The following is a 19859-nucleotide window of genomic DNA, read 5'->3' as shown; positions in this document are numbered from 1 at the left end:
TGATGTCGTCGCCCGTGTAATCTTTTGAGAATGTTCGTAAAACGAGTGGCAAAGCATTTTAAACGAAGCTCCGTAGTAATAATAATTGCGAAGGCTGTGCCGTTTTTCCCTTTATTTCGCTAATGATCCAAGCAAATTGAATTACAAGCCATCGCGTCTCGGTTTATCAGCAAAGCAAAAGTGTCAATGAGCCTGCCTCTACGCAGCGCCGCTGGAGTATTTCCCGTCATGTTATTCAGTATCGTTAATTTTAATGGTTTCATCGGACGCCATTATTAAGTTATAGTTTGGCCAAATAAATAAATTGGTCGGTAAATTCATTGATATTAATTAAATTATTACTAGTATTTGAAAACGTGACGTGACAATTTTTTTCCACAGAATATATTACACAATAATATATTGCTGCATTCTTCTTATAGCTCTTACACATATTATTATGTGAAATATCAACCTACTATAATAACTGTTTGTAACAAAGAGATTTATACGAATTCCGTATTATCATTTTTCAAGACAGTTAGAATTTCGAATCAAATGATTTTACATGTGGTTGTATTGGTAACCAAGTTATTTTTTTACTGACGCACTGAAAAGAAAGTGGCCATTTGCGTTCTGGGTTAAAGTCTGTTACTTAGTTACTTTGTTTACATAAGTTACGTACTCATTTATTGGTGTTTTACGTGATTATTCATCGTTAAAATAATGGTCAATGTATATTTTACTTTTGACTGTATACATAAAATTTAGGACAGATATTTTTTCAACCGGTATTTATATCAAAATGTCTGCTTTGATGTGGTCGAATTAAATTATACAATTCTATGAATTGAATTATTCAAGGTGTATTTTAGCAATATCTGGACATACAATCTTGACGTATAGAATTCACTAATTGGGCCAGTCTGAAATTATAGTGGAATGGCAGAGTAGAGATCTGAAGTTCTCTTCAAATGGATTTGCCATGCAAAGTTATTTGTAGCTAACTTAATCAGTAGACTAAAGCCTCCTTTTTGCTTAAATTTAAAAAAAAAATAGGCGGTTTTTTTCAACATTTTTGGTTTGATATTTTTTTCATATTCTGTATATTAATTTTATTTGGTTTAACCTTCTTCAACGTGTCTCTATCTATTATTTGGTAAGCCAATATATTATATACTAATTATATGTTTTGTATTAAATGAATTTAAAAGAAAGCTAAAATAAAAAGCACCATAAAACCTTCCTCATGACTATCTACTCCTTAGATTAGAGTGCTTGCTGGGAGAAGGGCCATGAGATGAAGATGCTATGTAGTAAGGAAAATTCAGCCATGAACCATACGTATTGTCCAGCGATTATTCTATAGTCTCATACGTGCAAGGTAGGTGACTCCGTTGGGTAGACCATATATTATAGATGGGAGACACTCAACCACCCAAATGGTCCTCTTTAATATACTTGAAGAAAAGTTCGGGAGATATAGATTGATTGGGCGATTGGGTTGTATAGAAAGGGCCAGTTAAAGATGCTAATGATTTAATACATAAAAAGAAAGTTGAGTTAACGTATTTTTGTCTTATATCTAAAGTCATTAAAAGAATGTGATATAATTATAATATAATCAAATATAGTAGGTATTATATAATATACAATAGTAACAAAACTACACTTCTTCCTTATTCGAAATCATACGTCAAATAGGTAATACGAAAGCATCTCATCGATAATTTAAGCTTAATCGATCATGATTCCATGTGATTGCGCTTCACAGCTGATGCACCGAATGCATTTGCATGAGCGGAGTGCTTTTGTAAGACACGAAGACGAGATAAGCTGATTTCTCTCTTCATTATCTCTATGTCAAATTATTATAGAAGCCGAATACTATTATTAAACATAAGAGCAAAGTTTCCAACCAACTTTAGATTTGATAAGTTGCAATAGACCTAACTATTAGTTATATTGAGATAAGCACATTATATGAATTTAATGCAGTCGTCGCAAAAACTATAAACGATACAATTATTCCTGTATTTTATATTATCATATTGGTTTCATAATATTATTATTATCTAGGATATACTATAACTAAAAAAATAGTGCTGATTAATTGGAAACCGTACAACCGTACAAATACATTAAAAAATAAGACATCGTATAATACATCATCATTACTACCATATCCTGAAGCGGATCCCCAGATTAGGATCTTTGGCGGGTTACCCTATATATCGATAAGATTAAAGGTAGTGTGCCACTACTGCAGAGTCTACAATAACATTTTCCAAATGGCTAGGTAAAATTAAGGGTAGGTACTCAGTGTTTTTAGGGTATTTTTTAATACATCTATTTGAAATATGGAATTCTCGAGTAATGACACACTATAATTAAAAATTGCATCGCATAACCACATATTGAAAAATGTTAATATTCTTGAAATGAAATGGCACCGCAGGTGATTTTTCTTAACTATTAGAGCACATTAAATTTGTGATGTGTGTTTATCTTACTTATCTGATCGACCTACCACGCTGGGTCCCCATGCTACAGCTTTGTCAGCCCAGCAAAAGAGCGGGAGGGGGGTAGCCTCAAACATTCGGTATATCCTTCACAATCGTCCTCCAATCCAGGATTTCTATCGCGCATCCTGGATCACACTACGCAGTCAACGTAATTTGGGTATCCCAACACTCCTCTATCCAGACGGTTTTACATAAATTCCATTCGTTGAGTCTGCCCAGTCTGTTTTATTCAGTTTAATTTAATAGGAATATCGGAATACTATATAATTCAGCTTTATATTATTATTCAGGATTGCTTTCGTCCATCCGAATAGACATTACGAACAGATATTTTGTACAAATAACACAATATTCGAGAATGTGATTTTCTATATAAATTGAATATACATAATTTGAATTCGATAAGCATTACATGTAACAACTACTAACTAACTAATAGTTAAAATCGTCGTAATTAATGAGATGCCCGTAGCTTAATTGGAAAAGATACTGGCGCGATTCCAGCAGATGGAGGTTCAAGTCCCGTCGGGTGTCGTATTTTTTCTAAACAATAATTTTTTATAGTGTGTATGTGAATGAGATGTTTTCAAATATTTTTTTTTAATTGTTAGAACGTGCATGTGTACATATTTTTATTAAGCAGTATTTTGAAATTGTGAGAAATAAACAACTTTCCAATCTTAACTCCATGATGATAATACTATGAGGGTAAATTTGTGGTTGACGTCAAATGGTTGGTGTTGAAACTCATATTTCATTGAGGCGGTGAATGGCAGAGCAAACATGAAAAAAAATATTTATATTTAGCCACCGTTATATTATTATACACATATTTCATTAACGAAACCTAGGTAACTTTATGTTTGTCTAACTAATAATTTGCAGCTTATAATCGTGACGACGACTTCACTAAGAGGAAAACCTAACTAATGATTGTTAACGAAACTTCAAAGTGTATTGTGACCCTTAGAATATAAAATAGACACGAATAACAGTTCGTTGAAATTATGAGTAGGAACCCAGTCATACAATTTATTAAAGTCTTCTGGTGTTTCACTATCATACAATTAAAATCAATCAATGTTTATTGTCGTTCAATTGTGTATTCAATGCAGTTGTAGAGGTCACCAATTGGGTGAGATAACATGTCAATCTTTATTAGTTTTAATTCATCCACTCCCCATCTACTCTAATGCATCTGTGATCTATGATTACTGTGCAATAATCGTATAACTGTTATAATATCTATTTAAATCGTAAATGAAACTAGCCAGATATATGTAAACAGCGTACTGAGAGGCGTAATAAATAATCACATCTGTGATTCATATAACATGCAATGAAGTGTTTTTTTTTATATATAAAGTTCAATTATTCTTTGTGAATGTATTTTACTGTTGATTAATCTTATTTTTTGGTATAAAAAAGATGATAACAATAGAAAGTTCAATTCTTTCAAAAATTCAAATAAAGTATTAAAAGTTTCATCCAAATAATGATAAAATAGCATTATTGAAATATTTTTAATCGAGTTGGAAGAAATTAACAGTGTTTTTGAATACACCAACTTGTGCTTTAAAAAGATGATACTTAGAGGCGAATCAGATGCCATTCCTTAGGCAGCTTTTCAATTTAAACTTTTAATTGCCCTTTATAAAGTTTCTTCTGAATTTCACTCCCTCCCTGCGATCAATGTGCCAACTAAATTATTTCTTATTTAAAACTTTCCTTTTATAAAACGAAATCAATATTTTAATAACAAATTAAGTTAATCAAAATTGCAAGCAGGCGTAGAATAGCAAAAAAATGTTGAATGTGGTTTTAGCCAATCATTTATTAAGAAAGGTGCCATTTTCAAACGTAAAATATTATCCGTACCCACGGCCACCCCCGGCCAGTGGTTTATTAATGCGTCTTTAAAAAATATTTATAACTAAAATTAATGTCCTTTTCGCACCAAATATCAGAATAAAAATTCGCACCAGTAATATGAAATACAATAATAATAAATGGTTAATTCAGAATAGCAGACAATATACTTGAATAGATATTTACGTAATCACATCAGCCGTCCTTATAAAGAATTTATTATTGTATCCAAAAATATTTTGGTACCTAACCTAACATAATTGAAGAAAGCATTTTGTTGTTCGTTTGGGGTTTATTTTAAAATTATATATTATTATAAAGTTCGACAAAATAAAGCAAAATATGACAATTTTATTTAGAGAGTGGTAATAAACAGTGGAATGGTATCCGGGTGGGGTGGTTAACGGATGTGGATGCTGTGTTTTGGCGGAAATTCAACCGACTTCCAGTTTTACATTCTTTTATTTCGTCGCGGAAGTATGAACAGACACAGAAAGAATATTAAGCTTGAAAAATCCTTACGGTTTTTTTTCTTTCTCTAGAGTTTCGTTACCAAACTGTCTCAAAAGCGAGGAGATTTATTTGTAAAATAAGCAAGTAAGTAGCTAAGGGGCCTATGCTTAGTTATACTTATTTAAATAAGTAACGTTATGCGTTATTTTGCCGATTTTTGGGCACATAACATTGACGCGTAACGGGTAGCCCACGGAATTTTACTTAGTGGGTCTATTCTATACTTATTGACAGCTAAAGTGATAAAGTGATAAATATTAACAAACTTAGGGTAGGTTTGTATCATAATATTAGCACTTATTGTAACAATTACAATAAGATGGTTTTTATTGTTGCAATAAGTGCTATATTTTAACAGCACCTATCTTGCTGCTGTTAAAATATAACCTACCCTAATTTTGATACTATTTATTACTTTATCACTTTAGCGGTCGATAAGTATAGAATAGACCCACTGATTTAAATCCCGGAGTTTCGACTCACACCTACTAAAAGCATGTTTGCAATGTTAATTTATTGTTTTGCTAAACTGACAACTATTCATAGGACTAATGAACTAATTTTAGATAATGCTCTTAAATGAATTTCTTGGTTTATTAGTGTTGGGTTAGTTAATTGAGTTACTTCGTATCGCATAAACAACGTTTAAAAAAATATTTGCGCTTAAGGTTTTTACTGAGGCTTTTTTCTGCGTCCTTCCATCATATCGCCTTAAGATGCTTATGTTTTTAAGTTTAAAATATAATTAACATAATAATATATTATTGTTTTTTTTTCTTTTCAGCAACGGTCTGCTCACTACGGCAATTTCAATGTGCAAGCGGGAAGTGTATTCCACTTTCGTGGGTGTGCGAGGGAGACGACGACTGTGGTGATAAATCAGACGAAAGCCCAGAAGAATGCAAAGGTGAGTCTTAAAAAAGTGGAACATTATTGATATCTATGACGTAAAGGTTTTGTTGACAGACTTTTTTTCAAGTAATGGTTGTTAGCCACTACCCCCACCCGTTGTGTGTTTGCTCCAGATGAAAATCATTCAGAAAGCGTGAGATTTTTCTCATACGCGTATTCGAACAAGTACTCACGGCGTAAGCGGATGGGTTCTGCCACTACTACTCTGTAGGAGAAATAGGGTTGAAAAAACAAAATCAATATGATTCTAAAGTCATAATCTATTAATAAATGCACCCGTTATTTCTTCTTTTTGATGTTTTAGGTGCGTATTGGTTTTAACTGTATGTTTAGTAAACTTGCTACTAAATTTCTCTAGTAGCAACAGACTCTACCTTACGCGAAGTAGTGAAACTACACCTTGGTACGCCAATAAAATGCTGGAAATAATAAAATTGCAACAATTAATCGCTAAAGAGCTTACTAATATTGCAGCGTCCCTAGTTAGCTTAGGTAGGTATAACAAATGATCATAAATGTCAATACGGAAGCGACAATGAATATATAAAGAACGTTAAATTGGCTACGTGCGCTTTATGATGGAGGAAGAAATAATTACCATTTAATCTTAAGATATTTATAAAGCAGCCAAACATCATAGCGTTTTTGTGTACGAGTATCTAGATTTATTTCTAAAATAATATAACCTGCAAATATGAATTATTATAATACTACATGGTTGATGCTAAAATATGATATTGTATACCTATCCATTATTAATAATATGTACCTACAGTCACAAAACAGAACAGCCAGGGGAAAAATGAAACATTAATTTATGTGGAATCTATTTAGGTTACATTAAGTTAGGTCAATATTATTCGTTGTACGTAGTCACCCAATCATTTTAAACATATTATATTGATTAAGATGAGATATCATAAGCTTCCCGGCAAAGTCCCGTTTATTTAAGGCTTTATAGTGATTAGGAATGCAGAAATTATGTATATAATTTGATTCATTATAGCGTCTTGAAAATCTGTGCTATTAAAAATCTACCAACATAATAGAGATAGGACAATTTCAATATTAAATTTATATTTTTCCTGAAAGGTCATAGTTATATTTATCGTTGTTCTGTTTTGTCACTGTTCTGTTTTGTCATTTTCTGTTTTGTCATGTTCTATTTTGTCACTGTTCTGTTTTGTCATGGAACCTTTTTAATATATTATTATGATAATTAATCTTCTATAAATTAAATTGAAGAACATTTTTTTAAAAGTGTTTAGCTAAATAAGTGACAGCTAAAACTTTATAGTGTAGTAACAAAATTATATTACTATGGATTGGGAATCAAAATAATAAATAAAGTAATGTTGAGATTGAAACGTATTTATAGTCAGAAGTTTGAGCAGATAATGATAATATTTCATTGTTCTTATTTCCGCGGGGAATTAATACTACTTCGTATCGTTATAAATATACTACTCTATACAAGACTGTCGTCTGTTGCATTATGTATTCATGAAATACAATTCGCCGTATTACGTTGTATAAAATTAGACTTTTGAAACCGCGGGTGGTCGGTCGCTCGGACGGCAATCTGAAAATGTCACTGACAGAATATTATTCAGGAAAATTTTCGAAAAATTTTCTTCGAAATGTCGATACAACACCTCATTTTTGACATGTTAATTTATTTTAGTGTAGGTATATATCACCAACAAGGATAAAAATATACTTGTTTCATTAATTATGAAAAAGAACAACAATATTTAGTAGTCAAATATGTCAAAGAAAATTGTCTTCCATGATGCAGCCAAAACATATGAAAGCACGCCCATGAAGATCTGCAAACACGCTGATGCTTTTTTAATATTACATATTCATATACTCGCTAATATTCAATTTGTAAAGTTTAGTACTAATTACTATTTTTCTCTCATTAATTTTGTGTTAGTTTTAAAAAGAGAATACTTTTTATGGGAACACAAATTTCCAATCTTGTCCAATATATATATCTTATATATAAAGGTATATTTCTACACCAAATGTTCCGTTCACCGGGAATTAGTGTATTAAGTTAAAAAAATAATAACCTATTTTTAAAGATTATAATTAGAATCCTAGTCGCAGTGTTTCCCAACTCTTTTACACGTCATGCGGACCGGTTGCGTAGAAAAATATTTAAATATTGTTTAGTTTATTAGTTTTTAGATCTTAGAACATCTGAAAATTAAAGAATCAATATTTAGTTATCGAAATTTGCTGCTGCATCTTTGATAAAATAATAATTGTTGATAGGTTCAGTGTTGTTGCGGAGAGCTGAAGCGCTGCATTGCCATCCATTTGTTTTCTATGTTTCGTATTAAAAGAATCACATGAATATGTTGTCAAAAATGCGGTCAATCATTAAATGACTGTTTAAACTAGAGATTCTTATTCCACTGATCTTTAAAACTGACACAAAGTATGTATTTTATGTATGGATACCAGAGAAAATTCGATTGGCTTTGATTTTTTTAGTATCAAATGCGCATGAAATTGCGTAGATTGTTTTAACGGACATCCTTATTTTCGAGATAATAGCGATTAATGTCTTCAAATAACACACTTAAATGTTTAAAATTATTTTCCGGTTGACGTTAGCAACAAAGATGGAAACATTTCCATTTTTGTACTTGTAGATAACTATCCTTAAGAAACAGATTCTTTTTTAAACGGATCTAGCTTAGTAATTCTCAGTATAAATATATTTATAGAACATCAATTATGCTAGAATTTTTGGCATGGACATTTTAAAATGGCCTTAACTATTTGCGGACCGGTGGTTGTGAAACACTGTTCTAGTAGATTAAAAAATATAAGTTTATAAATTATAAGCTCTCCGAATTGAGTATCTACCTACTTACGGAAATAATTTATAAATTAAAATATAATTAAGTATATTATTTTATAATGTTATCAGATTTTTTATATCCATTAATAGTACGGAGTTTTAAAAACTAAATTAATTATAATTTATACTTAAAAAATAACAAAATTACAATAACAATTCTAAATATCTGATATATATTATACATATACTATAAAAAAACTCTTATTGATTGTAAGAAATTACCAAATTGGTGTGACAATTTTTAACTCTAAATACAAAGTCGTTGAATTAAAAAAAATCACATTCTATATCAGTTGTGTAAACCCGGGTCGCAATGGAATAGTACAGAACTTAAATCCATTACAATTTAAATTCAAATTCCATCAGTACTATCGGTCGATAGTATTAATTAACTAATACTTAAAGTTTTCATTGAACTAATTATTATCGAACACAGGTTTTATCCAGTAGGTACATTTGTTAGTAAATTACAGTGACATGCATATCAATACACTAGTATATTATAACTTATTATATGTATGGCTATTACGTAAAATATTATATACTTATACTTCTATATAATCGTCAGTAGATATTTATAGCTACCAAAGTGTTCTACGATTGTAACTACATACGTTTAAAGTCGCGTATATTTACAATTTAGTTTCTCGCATAACTCATTAATTCTTATTGAACGACGCAACCACTTCTGGTATTATCTGGTATCAATTAAATTCTATTGATACATTTAACATAATATTAAATACCGTTTCTGTTTATTTGTAGTATATACATATCTACGCATATAATGTACATATACTTACGTATGTGACTATTATTTTATAAAATATAAAATAAATTATTCGGAATGTATTTAAACGAAAGTATTATTTTTCGTTTACACAGTACCTACTTAAAAACCAAGGGTTGGACGTTTTACTGAAATTCCACCGTAAGCTCGATGTGTTATAATAAGGCTGCAATCAAGAAACTTAAGTAATAAGAACTTTATGTACCTACTAACAACTGTAAAAAATGTAATAAACATTTTTTTTATTTAACAATTAATTCACTGGATGTGTAAATTATATAATTATAATAAAGTCAAATAAGATCTTGTATTATCTTTTGAGATTTCAATTATATTCCAATTAGTTGTGTAGTTTTTTAGGATCTCTGGAGATATTTACTAGATGAGGTTGAAATGTTAATTTGAGTTTAATGCCATAATTTTGTCATTAAATAATTCATTATGATCATCATTAACCATTGCTGACCGGGGAAAATGTTTAGCCGAAATCTCATTTTAAAAAAGAATAATTTTGTTTCAAAATGTTTTAATTTTTTGCTACAAATCAAATTAAGAGTAAACTAAAATGAGCAAAACCACAATATTATAAGAGTAAATTGATTTATCGAATTCATGTTGAAAATCGGTCTTAATAGTCTACCAGGCCGCAGGTTCTCTATCCCTGACTTAAACCTTTTGTGTCTTAAAGATAAATCGAAGCCAAACTAATATTTTCGTCAGTTATTCACGTGTTGTCTACTGAATGTATTTGTTTTAAAATTTGTACCTATAAGTAATTCAACAAATCTTCAATATTTATTGTGTACGTACGTAACAGCGAGAACAGCTGTTGTCTACTAATCTAGGGTTGGCGAAGTTTAAAAATTACAATTGAGTTCTTGGGGTTTTATCTTTAACCGTGTTTCATAGACGAAAACATTTCTTTTATTCTTTGAATAAATTCTTCCTTGTTCTTAAAATTTTCAAAGAGATCATGGGACCATTTTAACCATGTTTCTTTCACAATATATTCTTTATCACTGAACGGTTTTCCATTTTTAGCGATTATATGTGAGACAAAATATCAAGTAGATACGTATTATATTTGAATGATTGCCGATAAATTTTATTAGGTCTGTTAATTGAATATTTTTATATTTTAATTGTCCGATCAATAAAAAGCATAAGGTTCGACCTATTGAGTTATATATGTACACTAAACGTAATGCTTATTCTTGACAAGTATTTATTTGTCTGCTATTTTTCACACAATGATATCTGTCATTTGTGCATGAATTTCGTCGTTTCCGTTTACGCATCTATTAGTAAATATTATTGGTAAAAATAATATTAATAACCGAAGAAAATACGCATGGCCATGTCATCATTATTTTTTAATATTATGTAAGTATATATATTTATTTGCAAAACTTTTTTCTAAAAAAACATATTTTTTTTCATTTATCATTTACTTGGATATTGTTTCTCTCTTCAAAATAAAACATTCGCGTGTCATAGGTTTGCCATCACTGTATTAGTCAGTATTAATGTACCTACATATAATACGCATTTTTTGTGATTTTGTTTGTGTAATTATTTTTTGTGTAGGTATTGACGTCAATGTATGAATGGCATGATTAATAATTTATTCAAAATATTAAATCGAAATTATATCTTTGCGATTAAACCTATACTTACAGAAAAAAACCTATTATTTTAATACTTACGTCAAAATTTAGTTTCTTTAGACATAATTATCAATATTTGTTATTTTATTAACATTTTTTTGTTTTTGTGATTTTGAACTATATTTTTTCTAAAATGAACAATCCATGAAAACATCATTTACTTATAAAAAAATATGGGTAAATAAAATTATTCTCACCTTGATTTTGTATAAATTACCTAGATAAATATAGAAGGTTAGACTTTTTATTTTATCAACAATAATTTTGTTTTTATTTTGGGTTAACTGTGAATGTATATTTTTAGCGAACGACCCTTTCTAGACTTGAATCGGCTAATGGAAAAGTAATTTTTGAATTTTGTTTTGGAAATGGTGCCTAAACTTTTTCAGTGGAAATAATATATGATCATTATTATTAATCTGCTAATACATTTCGGAGGGAGTTTCTACATGGTTTGGAAGTTTTATGTGAAACGGGATAAGCCTGAAATAGTTACAAGCGTCATGCAGTGTGTTATCACCAACCCCCATTTTTATTTACTAATGTAGGTAAAAATAACAAAAATACTGTAATACATAATTAGTAGGAAGGTTTTATACATTATAATGGTAATTTTTATATACCTACTTGAGAGAAATATTATTTTGTAATGTGGCATATATTAGACAAACTGAGGTTTGGATGATATAAATGTGACATCGAACAGAGTACAATGTAGGCTTTCATCCAGCAGTAAATCGACATCTGCTGATGATGGTGGTGATATTAACCTTTAAACAGGGCTAGTGATGCTACCAATTAAAATGATAACGTAATATTATGTTTATAATATAGTTATATTGAAATTCATAAGATTCACATTTATGACGAAGATCGGACAGGTACAAAATCCCACATTTTCATAGAAAACACCCTCAGGTGGTTGAACGAGGTGATCGATGTCGTGCTGTTGACTTTACGTATATATACATAATTCACATAAATACATATAACCAAAAAAAAAATAAAAAAATACTGTCGGTAAATATTATTTTTCTAGAATATATTATAATAATTATTTCTTATACGTTTATAATAAGCCAATCTCCAGTATTCGTATTTTAGCCCAAATTCAAAACTAGTTGTGCATATTTAAATTTAATGAGTACCTACTATTTGACGGGGATTTATAATAATTTAATTAAAAGGTTGCTTGCCTGAAGATGCCGGTTTTCGAAAAACTATTCACATTCAATTATTTATTGCAGTAAAAAACGATATTTATCTACAATATTGGATTAACTGGGTCAAAAATTAACACCCACGTGTCAAACGTGTCGATTTATAATGTCCCGAGTTCGAATTCCGGGTCTGAAAAATTCATATGTTGTTTTTCAGTGTATATTTGGACCCAGAGTATGGACCATATCCCTTTATAGGTCATAAGCCAAAAACGGATAGTTTTGAGACCGGCAACATTAAAGTATATATTTCTTAAATTTAACAATTTATAAACACCCTTATGGGTTTCAATCATTCTCAGATAACACACAGACGTCTTGAATCTAACCGACGACCCTAAAACTCGCACATATTGAGTAGATTACGAAAAATGCGTCCCGTTCAGTTATCTGACCGGTGTCCATTTAGCGACATGATAGCTGCCAGTTTTTCAACAACAGTGTTTTTAAGTTCTTGTTTTTCGAAAATTGTGACTTATTTGCTGAAAACAAAGTTAGTACATTTATACCACACATATAAATATATAGTTTTTTGTATTTCACCTATGAATTGTATGTATAATAATAAAATAATATCAAATTCTATAATTTGGGCTCTTTTTGATTTACATAATATAGACACTAAAAATAATTTATAAACCACAATACATCTAATTTCATATAACAATATAGTGAACTTTCACAATTACTAGTTATTTTTTGTGGATAATTAGTCGCTATCGAGTTATTTGATGATATGTGTCATTCTTTGAAAAAATGATTTCCATAAACATTACCGGTAAAAATAATTATGATTGTTTTCATTCAAAATGTAATATTTTTTTGAAATACATATCTCAGAATGAAATAAAATAGTTATGGAATGTTATATGTATAAGTAGAAGCCTATATTGCAGAACATATTTTTTTTATTGTCTGGGGATGGCAAATGGGAGAAGCGGAGGTTTTAGTGTGAAAGACCTGGAAGACATAGGTGAAGACGCATTCCTGAAATTATTTGAAGGAATTACAGAATACCAAGCTGTGTTGGATAATGAAAAAAAAAACCTATTACACATCTTCACTTTAGAAACAAGTTGGCTAATCAGCTACTAGGATCTTTTACTTCAGGAAAAAGGGTTGGTCGACCTCAATTTTCTGACGATATCAATTCAAATTATTATCCTGAAAAATGTACACTTCGTAGATGTGGTTATTGCAGCTCTACGCGGAAAGTGGTACCGAAGCTCAGTAACAAATTGCAAAGTATCCCTTTGCATACCGTGTTCTATGCCGTACCGATTATCTGCACAAAAGAAAAAGCCAACAAGGCCGTCGAAATGTTTATTATTTTGAGAAACTTCTATAAAATTAATAAAGTAATTATTATTGTAATAGAAATAAATGAAATTATATTTTTCTTCTAAAAAACCTGTCTTTTTATTATTTACAAAAATCCGAGAAATTTTTTTTTTTTTACCTAAATGGACACGGGTCAGAAAACTGACCTTCGCTGGGAAATCGATAATTACGAAAAACTATATATTTTTCAAAAAAAAAAAAAATTCTGTTCATCAAAATGAATTTATAGAATACATGAAAAAATAATTAAGCACATATCTTTAAAAAAAAGTTGTCTTATAAAGGGTTATATGTTTAGAAAGTGATTTACATCAATTGATCATACAAATAAAATCTTTTATTAAAAACTACACTCCGTGGAGGCACATATGATCTTAGGGTCGACCATTATGAAGTAAGTAGGTAATAAATCATTACATTTTTTAAATTATACGAATTATTTCGAATTATTGATTATTAAACTTAAATTAGTTGGTTCGGTGGTTCGAATTTTATTCCATTATAAAAATAAACGATTTATCATTGTTCATTGTCAGCGTTATCGTACAAAAAGAAAATCACGAAATCTTCTATCTCACTTCTAATAAATTAAACGTTTATAAGAGTAATTGGGTTAAAGACAGCCCAATTATATTGGATATATAATTTTACAATTGGGTATATATGAGTGTATTCATTAACTATATAATATAGGGAGTGCTTTTATGTAAATGACAACTTAATAAATGAATATTTTTTCTTAGAATTAGTAGTGAGTACCGAATAAGTATGTTCTGATATGAATTTCTAGTAATATTCTGTATTCCAGGAAGAAGATAACATAAGCAGTAAAGACTGAACTACTAAGTTACAATAGTGCATTTAAAAAAAAACAATCGTAAAATTATCAAGTACCCAATATTATATAAGGTATTTTTTTTTATTTTCTTATCAGTAGATTTTTTAAAAAGAAAAAGTAAGCATTTATTAAAAAAAATAATACATCTAGCTATTTGTAACTTCTCATTCCAGGTAGCCCACTTTTTATACCCCATATAACAATATGCAATGATCGATTTGAACGTTGACGGAAGGGTGTTTAATTATACGGATATCCCTATTGAAACAGGTGAGCGGCTTATAATCTTAATGGACGTTGCTTACACAGGGAGGCGCTTTATTGTATGTAGGGGAGGGAAGCACTTGGCACACATCCCCTTTATAATTGACAACGAGCAAGCGATATTGCTCCCCGGGGCTCACTTAACGAATAAAGTCTTGCAGTATATTACACCAAACCAAGGGCGAAGCTCTGCCAATCTTTGTGGCAAAGGCGTTTCTGAATCTAAGGGTTATAAAGAAATAACTGTCGGTTAAATAAATTATCTGAATAAACCGATGCTTTGTTTAAATCTCGTAGCTTATTTAGGTTATTTACTGAGTATTTTCATTACCGTACGTACATCAAATTTTTTATAGGAAGTTTATTACAAATATCGATGATAGTATGCGCGTATGGATTTGTATGGCAACAGTTTGTCAATGACAAATGAAACAGAACCACTATAATAAAAATACGAAAAACACTAAATCACATTTGTAAAATCTTATGTAGTATAATTACATTGTAAATTTTGTTTATTTTTAATATTATGTAATGAATACAGGTTTAAACTGAAATATCTAACTCCCATGGCTGAAAAAAATATGTTATTTTAAATTATAATATATTATATGAAAGCAGTGTAAAAAAATAGACGAAGTTTAGTGTGACTTGTCGAAACCTTTGTGTTTTGGTTATTTAAACATTTTTAATTCAAATAATAATAATAATTTATTCGTATTTTAATTCATTTAAAGTAACGTAATCGATACTGAGTGGCTGAACTGACGCAGTGAGGTTTGCCTTACTTAAAATTTACTTTACTTACCATATTTTCATATTATGCATTGCATATTCGCTATGACTTTTAAGTGAGGATTTTACTTAAAATATGTATCACAATATATTGAATTCTGCTGTATAACATAAATTATTTAATACATATTTTATTACCAAATGACATTATCTACATATTCATATACAATTAGGAAACGTTTGTGGTTACTGTAACTGTAAATACATTTTTTTTTGTATTTTACATCGTGTTTAGGGACCCTTATAACGTTACAGACATACCCTTGTGGATATACCTATTTTCACAGTGAAAATTCATAATTTGGAGAGTATCTGTCATATTATAAAATCGTTGATATGTTGTGGACAGACTGGGATTTGACCTCACATCTGTCACATGCCGGGTGAGTACTTTACCAAGTAAGCTCTTGAATTAAATGTCACTGTTTTTATTAAATTATTTATATTTATTTATGTGGTTTGTGTCAATTTGTAAAGTTTATTGACGTAAATTATTTAATTTGTATATAATTGCTTTCGTGGAGTATATAATATACGTAGGTATAGTCTGTTTAGTGGGTAAAATTTGGTGATTAAGAAAAGTGTGAATTTTATTTATTTATTTATATTTAAAGTAAATTTTCATTGAAATATTACGTTAAAACACAAGCCTATTGGTATTCAGGATTCACTAGAAGATATCCATAATAATATTATCAGTCAAAACTTTGAGTAAATAATTCAGTTATTATTCTTCAAAAGTTGGTACAGCAATAACTTGTTCTTATGTGGGACGATTATTAGTTATTCGAAATGGTAATTTAAGGACGAAACGACCTTTCCGTGGTCCCCGAGCATCATTCAATATAAATTGGATCATAAAATTCGATAGCGAAGGTACGAGCAGGGTCATTTAAGATCTTCATAATTTACATTCAATAATTTGATCATGAATAATTATTATTATCAAGAAGTCTACTCGTTTGAAGTTTATCTTGATATTCAAAACGACTGTATATATATTATGTATATACTTTTCAAGATCAATTCAAAGGCAAATTATTGAAAACGAATACTTGCTATGTATTCGTACAATTGGCTGAGGCTGAGGATGGTTCCTCTAAAAGTGGGGCCACACCGAAAACAAGTCGCCACGATAAGCATGATAATTATCGTAAAATTTCTTAAGCAATTCTGATAATTATCGTAAAATTTAACGAGTTGTCGCGCGACTTGTTGCCGGTATGGCCCCACTATAAAACGGATCGTTTAAGTATTTTATAGACTATGTATAATATCGTCTCTGTTCTGGCAGAACACACTAACTGGAGAATACTAGTTTTGAATAATTTGACTTTGAAGTTGTTAAAATATTTGAAATTGTCTATCATGTGAGTTTATTAAGAAATCGTAAAAAGGATGACTTTAAAATAAAGACTGTCTATTTATTAAGAAGGTTTCCAGACGGTAAAGTTTGAAATAAGGAACAATTTGGTATAACTAACTCAATATGTCATTTTTTCGAATTAGTGTCTTCTGCCAGAACAGCGACGATATATGGTAATTCTTTACTTAATGCTATTAAATACACTTGTTGTAGAAAAGCAAGTAGTCATTTAACAAATTGTCCAAGCATGTTTAAAAACACCCTTTTAAAATATCTACATAAATCAAAAACTATTTATTTTACGCAACAAATAATTCACAAGATTTTAAAGTGCATGTGAGACGGTCAAGAGACTTATTTTTTTAATCCTAAAGCGTTTCCTGGATTTACATATTCTGTTATACATTTGGTATCCATGCTGATGTGTTTCAGTTTTGTCATGAGCAATCTTATTAATAAGTGATGTGGTTTGACGTTGGATAATAGTAGCGGACATTTCAGAGCTTTCGAGTAAAGCAGGAAATCCGTTATAAACGGCTAGAACCTACGTAACGGTCCGAATGCTTTCCCGATAATAAAAATTATTCAGCACAAACCGCAGTTAGGGACAATATTTTTATTCACAGTTTTCTTATTTATTAATGATTTGAATAAGTACAGACAAACCTTTGGTTGAATATGCAAGAGAGTATCTATTGATTTCAAATATATAATTTGTCTGGCTCTTCTTCATAAAATTCCCTTCTCTTTGAAGATGCTTACGAATCTTACGATATAATATGTTTCAACTGTAATCATTTCTGCACTCCTTAGTACAAATTGCAGGCACTACAAACAACTCTTCTCTTGTACAGATAATTTTTTCATTACAAGTGATGCTGGAGATTGTTTCAAACTTTTGTTCGTTGGGATGTCGTTAATGATTGAATAAGAATATTATTTCAAAGTCATTTAAAGTAATAGTCCTGCTTATCACATCGAAACTTAGGTACTTATCAGTAGCACACTAACATAGAAAAAAATCGCACTACGTTCGAGTTACAAATATTTTTCTTTTATCTACATTCACATTTATTTACTTAAACCTTGAAAGTCACGAAATCAATATATCAAAAAGGTTGCCATTTTTTATTTTCAAACAATTTCAACGCTTAGAATATTATTTTTATATGACACAGTTAACCTATATACACTAAAATTGTAATAGTGGATTCACAATAAAAATATGTTATATAGGTAATAAAAAAAGTTTAAATGACTCAATATTTTTGATGGGTAAATACGTATATATATAGTACTTATTATACTTGCTAGAAAAAGTGTAATCTTAAAAAAATCAATACGCCAATAGACAAAAAACAATATTACGACGCTGTTTTACTGCGAACATCAATTTGGTTTTTATTGTTATGTTATGATGTATAAGAAGGTAGGTATCTACCAATATACCTGTGCTAAAAATTGTATACTTAGGTACTTAGACAATAATATTTATTGCGTATGTAGGTAGCTTAGGTATTTCACTAGATACAATGCTGCCGTTAAAAATTACTTGTAACATTAATAAAAAAAAACTAATGCTTTTTCACTATACAATTACTAAATGATAAATATGGTGACCATTCCTTCTTTATTATAAAGGACAGTCATTTATTTGACCGCGATCTTTCATTTTTTTTAAGTTCTACGTTATTCGTTTATTTAGAAAATCATACTTTATATTTTCCAGCCCACACTCCATTGGCTTGCGTTTGAATGTAAACATGTGGATTTTGTCGAGAAAAATTAACAAAATGATTTACAATTTTTTCTATTTACTGGCATCTCTGTCATCGCGTCGTGTTTTACGATTCTTTAACCATACTGTTCTACGTTGGTTAAAAAGGCTCGAATAATGAATCGTTTCGGGCAATATAAGGTTAAGTGACCAATTGAAGAAATTAACTGGAAAACTTGTCCACCGCAAAACTTTATAACAATAGAGAAAGGTAGAGAAAACTGATTAAGAGTTCTGTAGTAGGTACCTATTCTAGAGTGATCACTGATAGTGATCATAGTCCTAAGTTATTAAGATGATAAAGACTCCAACAAATTATGGTCACCGTAATTATATAGCTACTCATGATATTATAATTATGTCATTGTTTCATTAATTAAGTCTTTATAAACTGAATATAAAGAAATACTTCTGTACGTTAGCTATTATTGTTTTATTGCGAGAATTGTATGAATGGATAGATTGAATGAATATATTTAGCACGATTTCTTCGTATTTAAATGAATAAGTATAGATATAATGTCTATTTGTATCATATCATATTAAATATTCACAAAATAAAACTACTGTGATTTTTCGCATTGTTATGAAAGGTTCGCGTTGATCTTGCGGTTATTGCCGTTCTGTCTGCGCTTATTATTCCGAGAATGTATCTAATTTTGAACTCACACCCGCCACATATGTTGACAGAGAGAAAAAATCAGAAAAAACACATAACAGGGGAGGGAATGCTATTATTTGTTTTCATTTTTTCTTCGACGCCGTCTTCTTATGGCCAATATCACGGCGCTACATAAAGCTAAGTGGCATTTTAGCATTTTCCGTGTTTTCAAAGGATTACTGAATATCTTATTTTTCGTTAATAGAAATTTATTATCACGAGTTGTGTTACGTCTGATCAAAATATGCATCTTCCCTAATTAAGACTGTTTAACTGACAATTATGTATAAACGACAGATTAAATTATCATACATTATAGTCATGGAAACCCCTGGCCATTAAAAAAGGTGTCTCTCTAAATCGAACAATCTTAAAATATCACAATTTAATCTACAATCCAGGAAATTCTAATAACATTTATATAGGCAGACAACAATAGTTCGCAACTTCAGAATGGCAAACTA

At 29.9% G+C, this 19859-nt stretch overlaps 1 protein-coding gene across 5 annotated transcripts in view; it reads left to right on the top strand.

Moving 5' to 3' along the window:
• Positions 1-19859, top strand: part of LpR1 (Lipophorin receptor 1) — a 512507-nt gene that overhangs the window by 66235 nt on the left and 426413 nt on the right. For all 5 annotated transcript variants that reach the window (XM_085947362.1, XM_085947360.1, XM_085947370.1 and 2 more), the window contains exon 2: positions 5671-5793. In XM_085947362.1, coding sequence (XP_085803488.1) covers positions 5671-5793 — 123 coding nt within the window. The remainder of the gene's footprint in view (positions 1-5670; positions 5794-19859) is intronic.

Source organism: Rhyacophila brunnea, unplaced genomic scaffold, assembly GCF_057557595.1.
Source record: "Rhyacophila brunnea isolate RB1 unplaced genomic scaffold, BYU_Rbru_1.0 scaffold_2, whole genome shotgun sequence".
Lineage (NCBI taxonomy): Eukaryota > Metazoa > Arthropoda > Insecta > Trichoptera > Rhyacophilidae > Rhyacophila > Rhyacophila brunnea.
The sequence above is the reverse complement of the archived record's forward strand: the minus strand, read 5'-3'. Positions and strand labels throughout refer to the sequence as shown.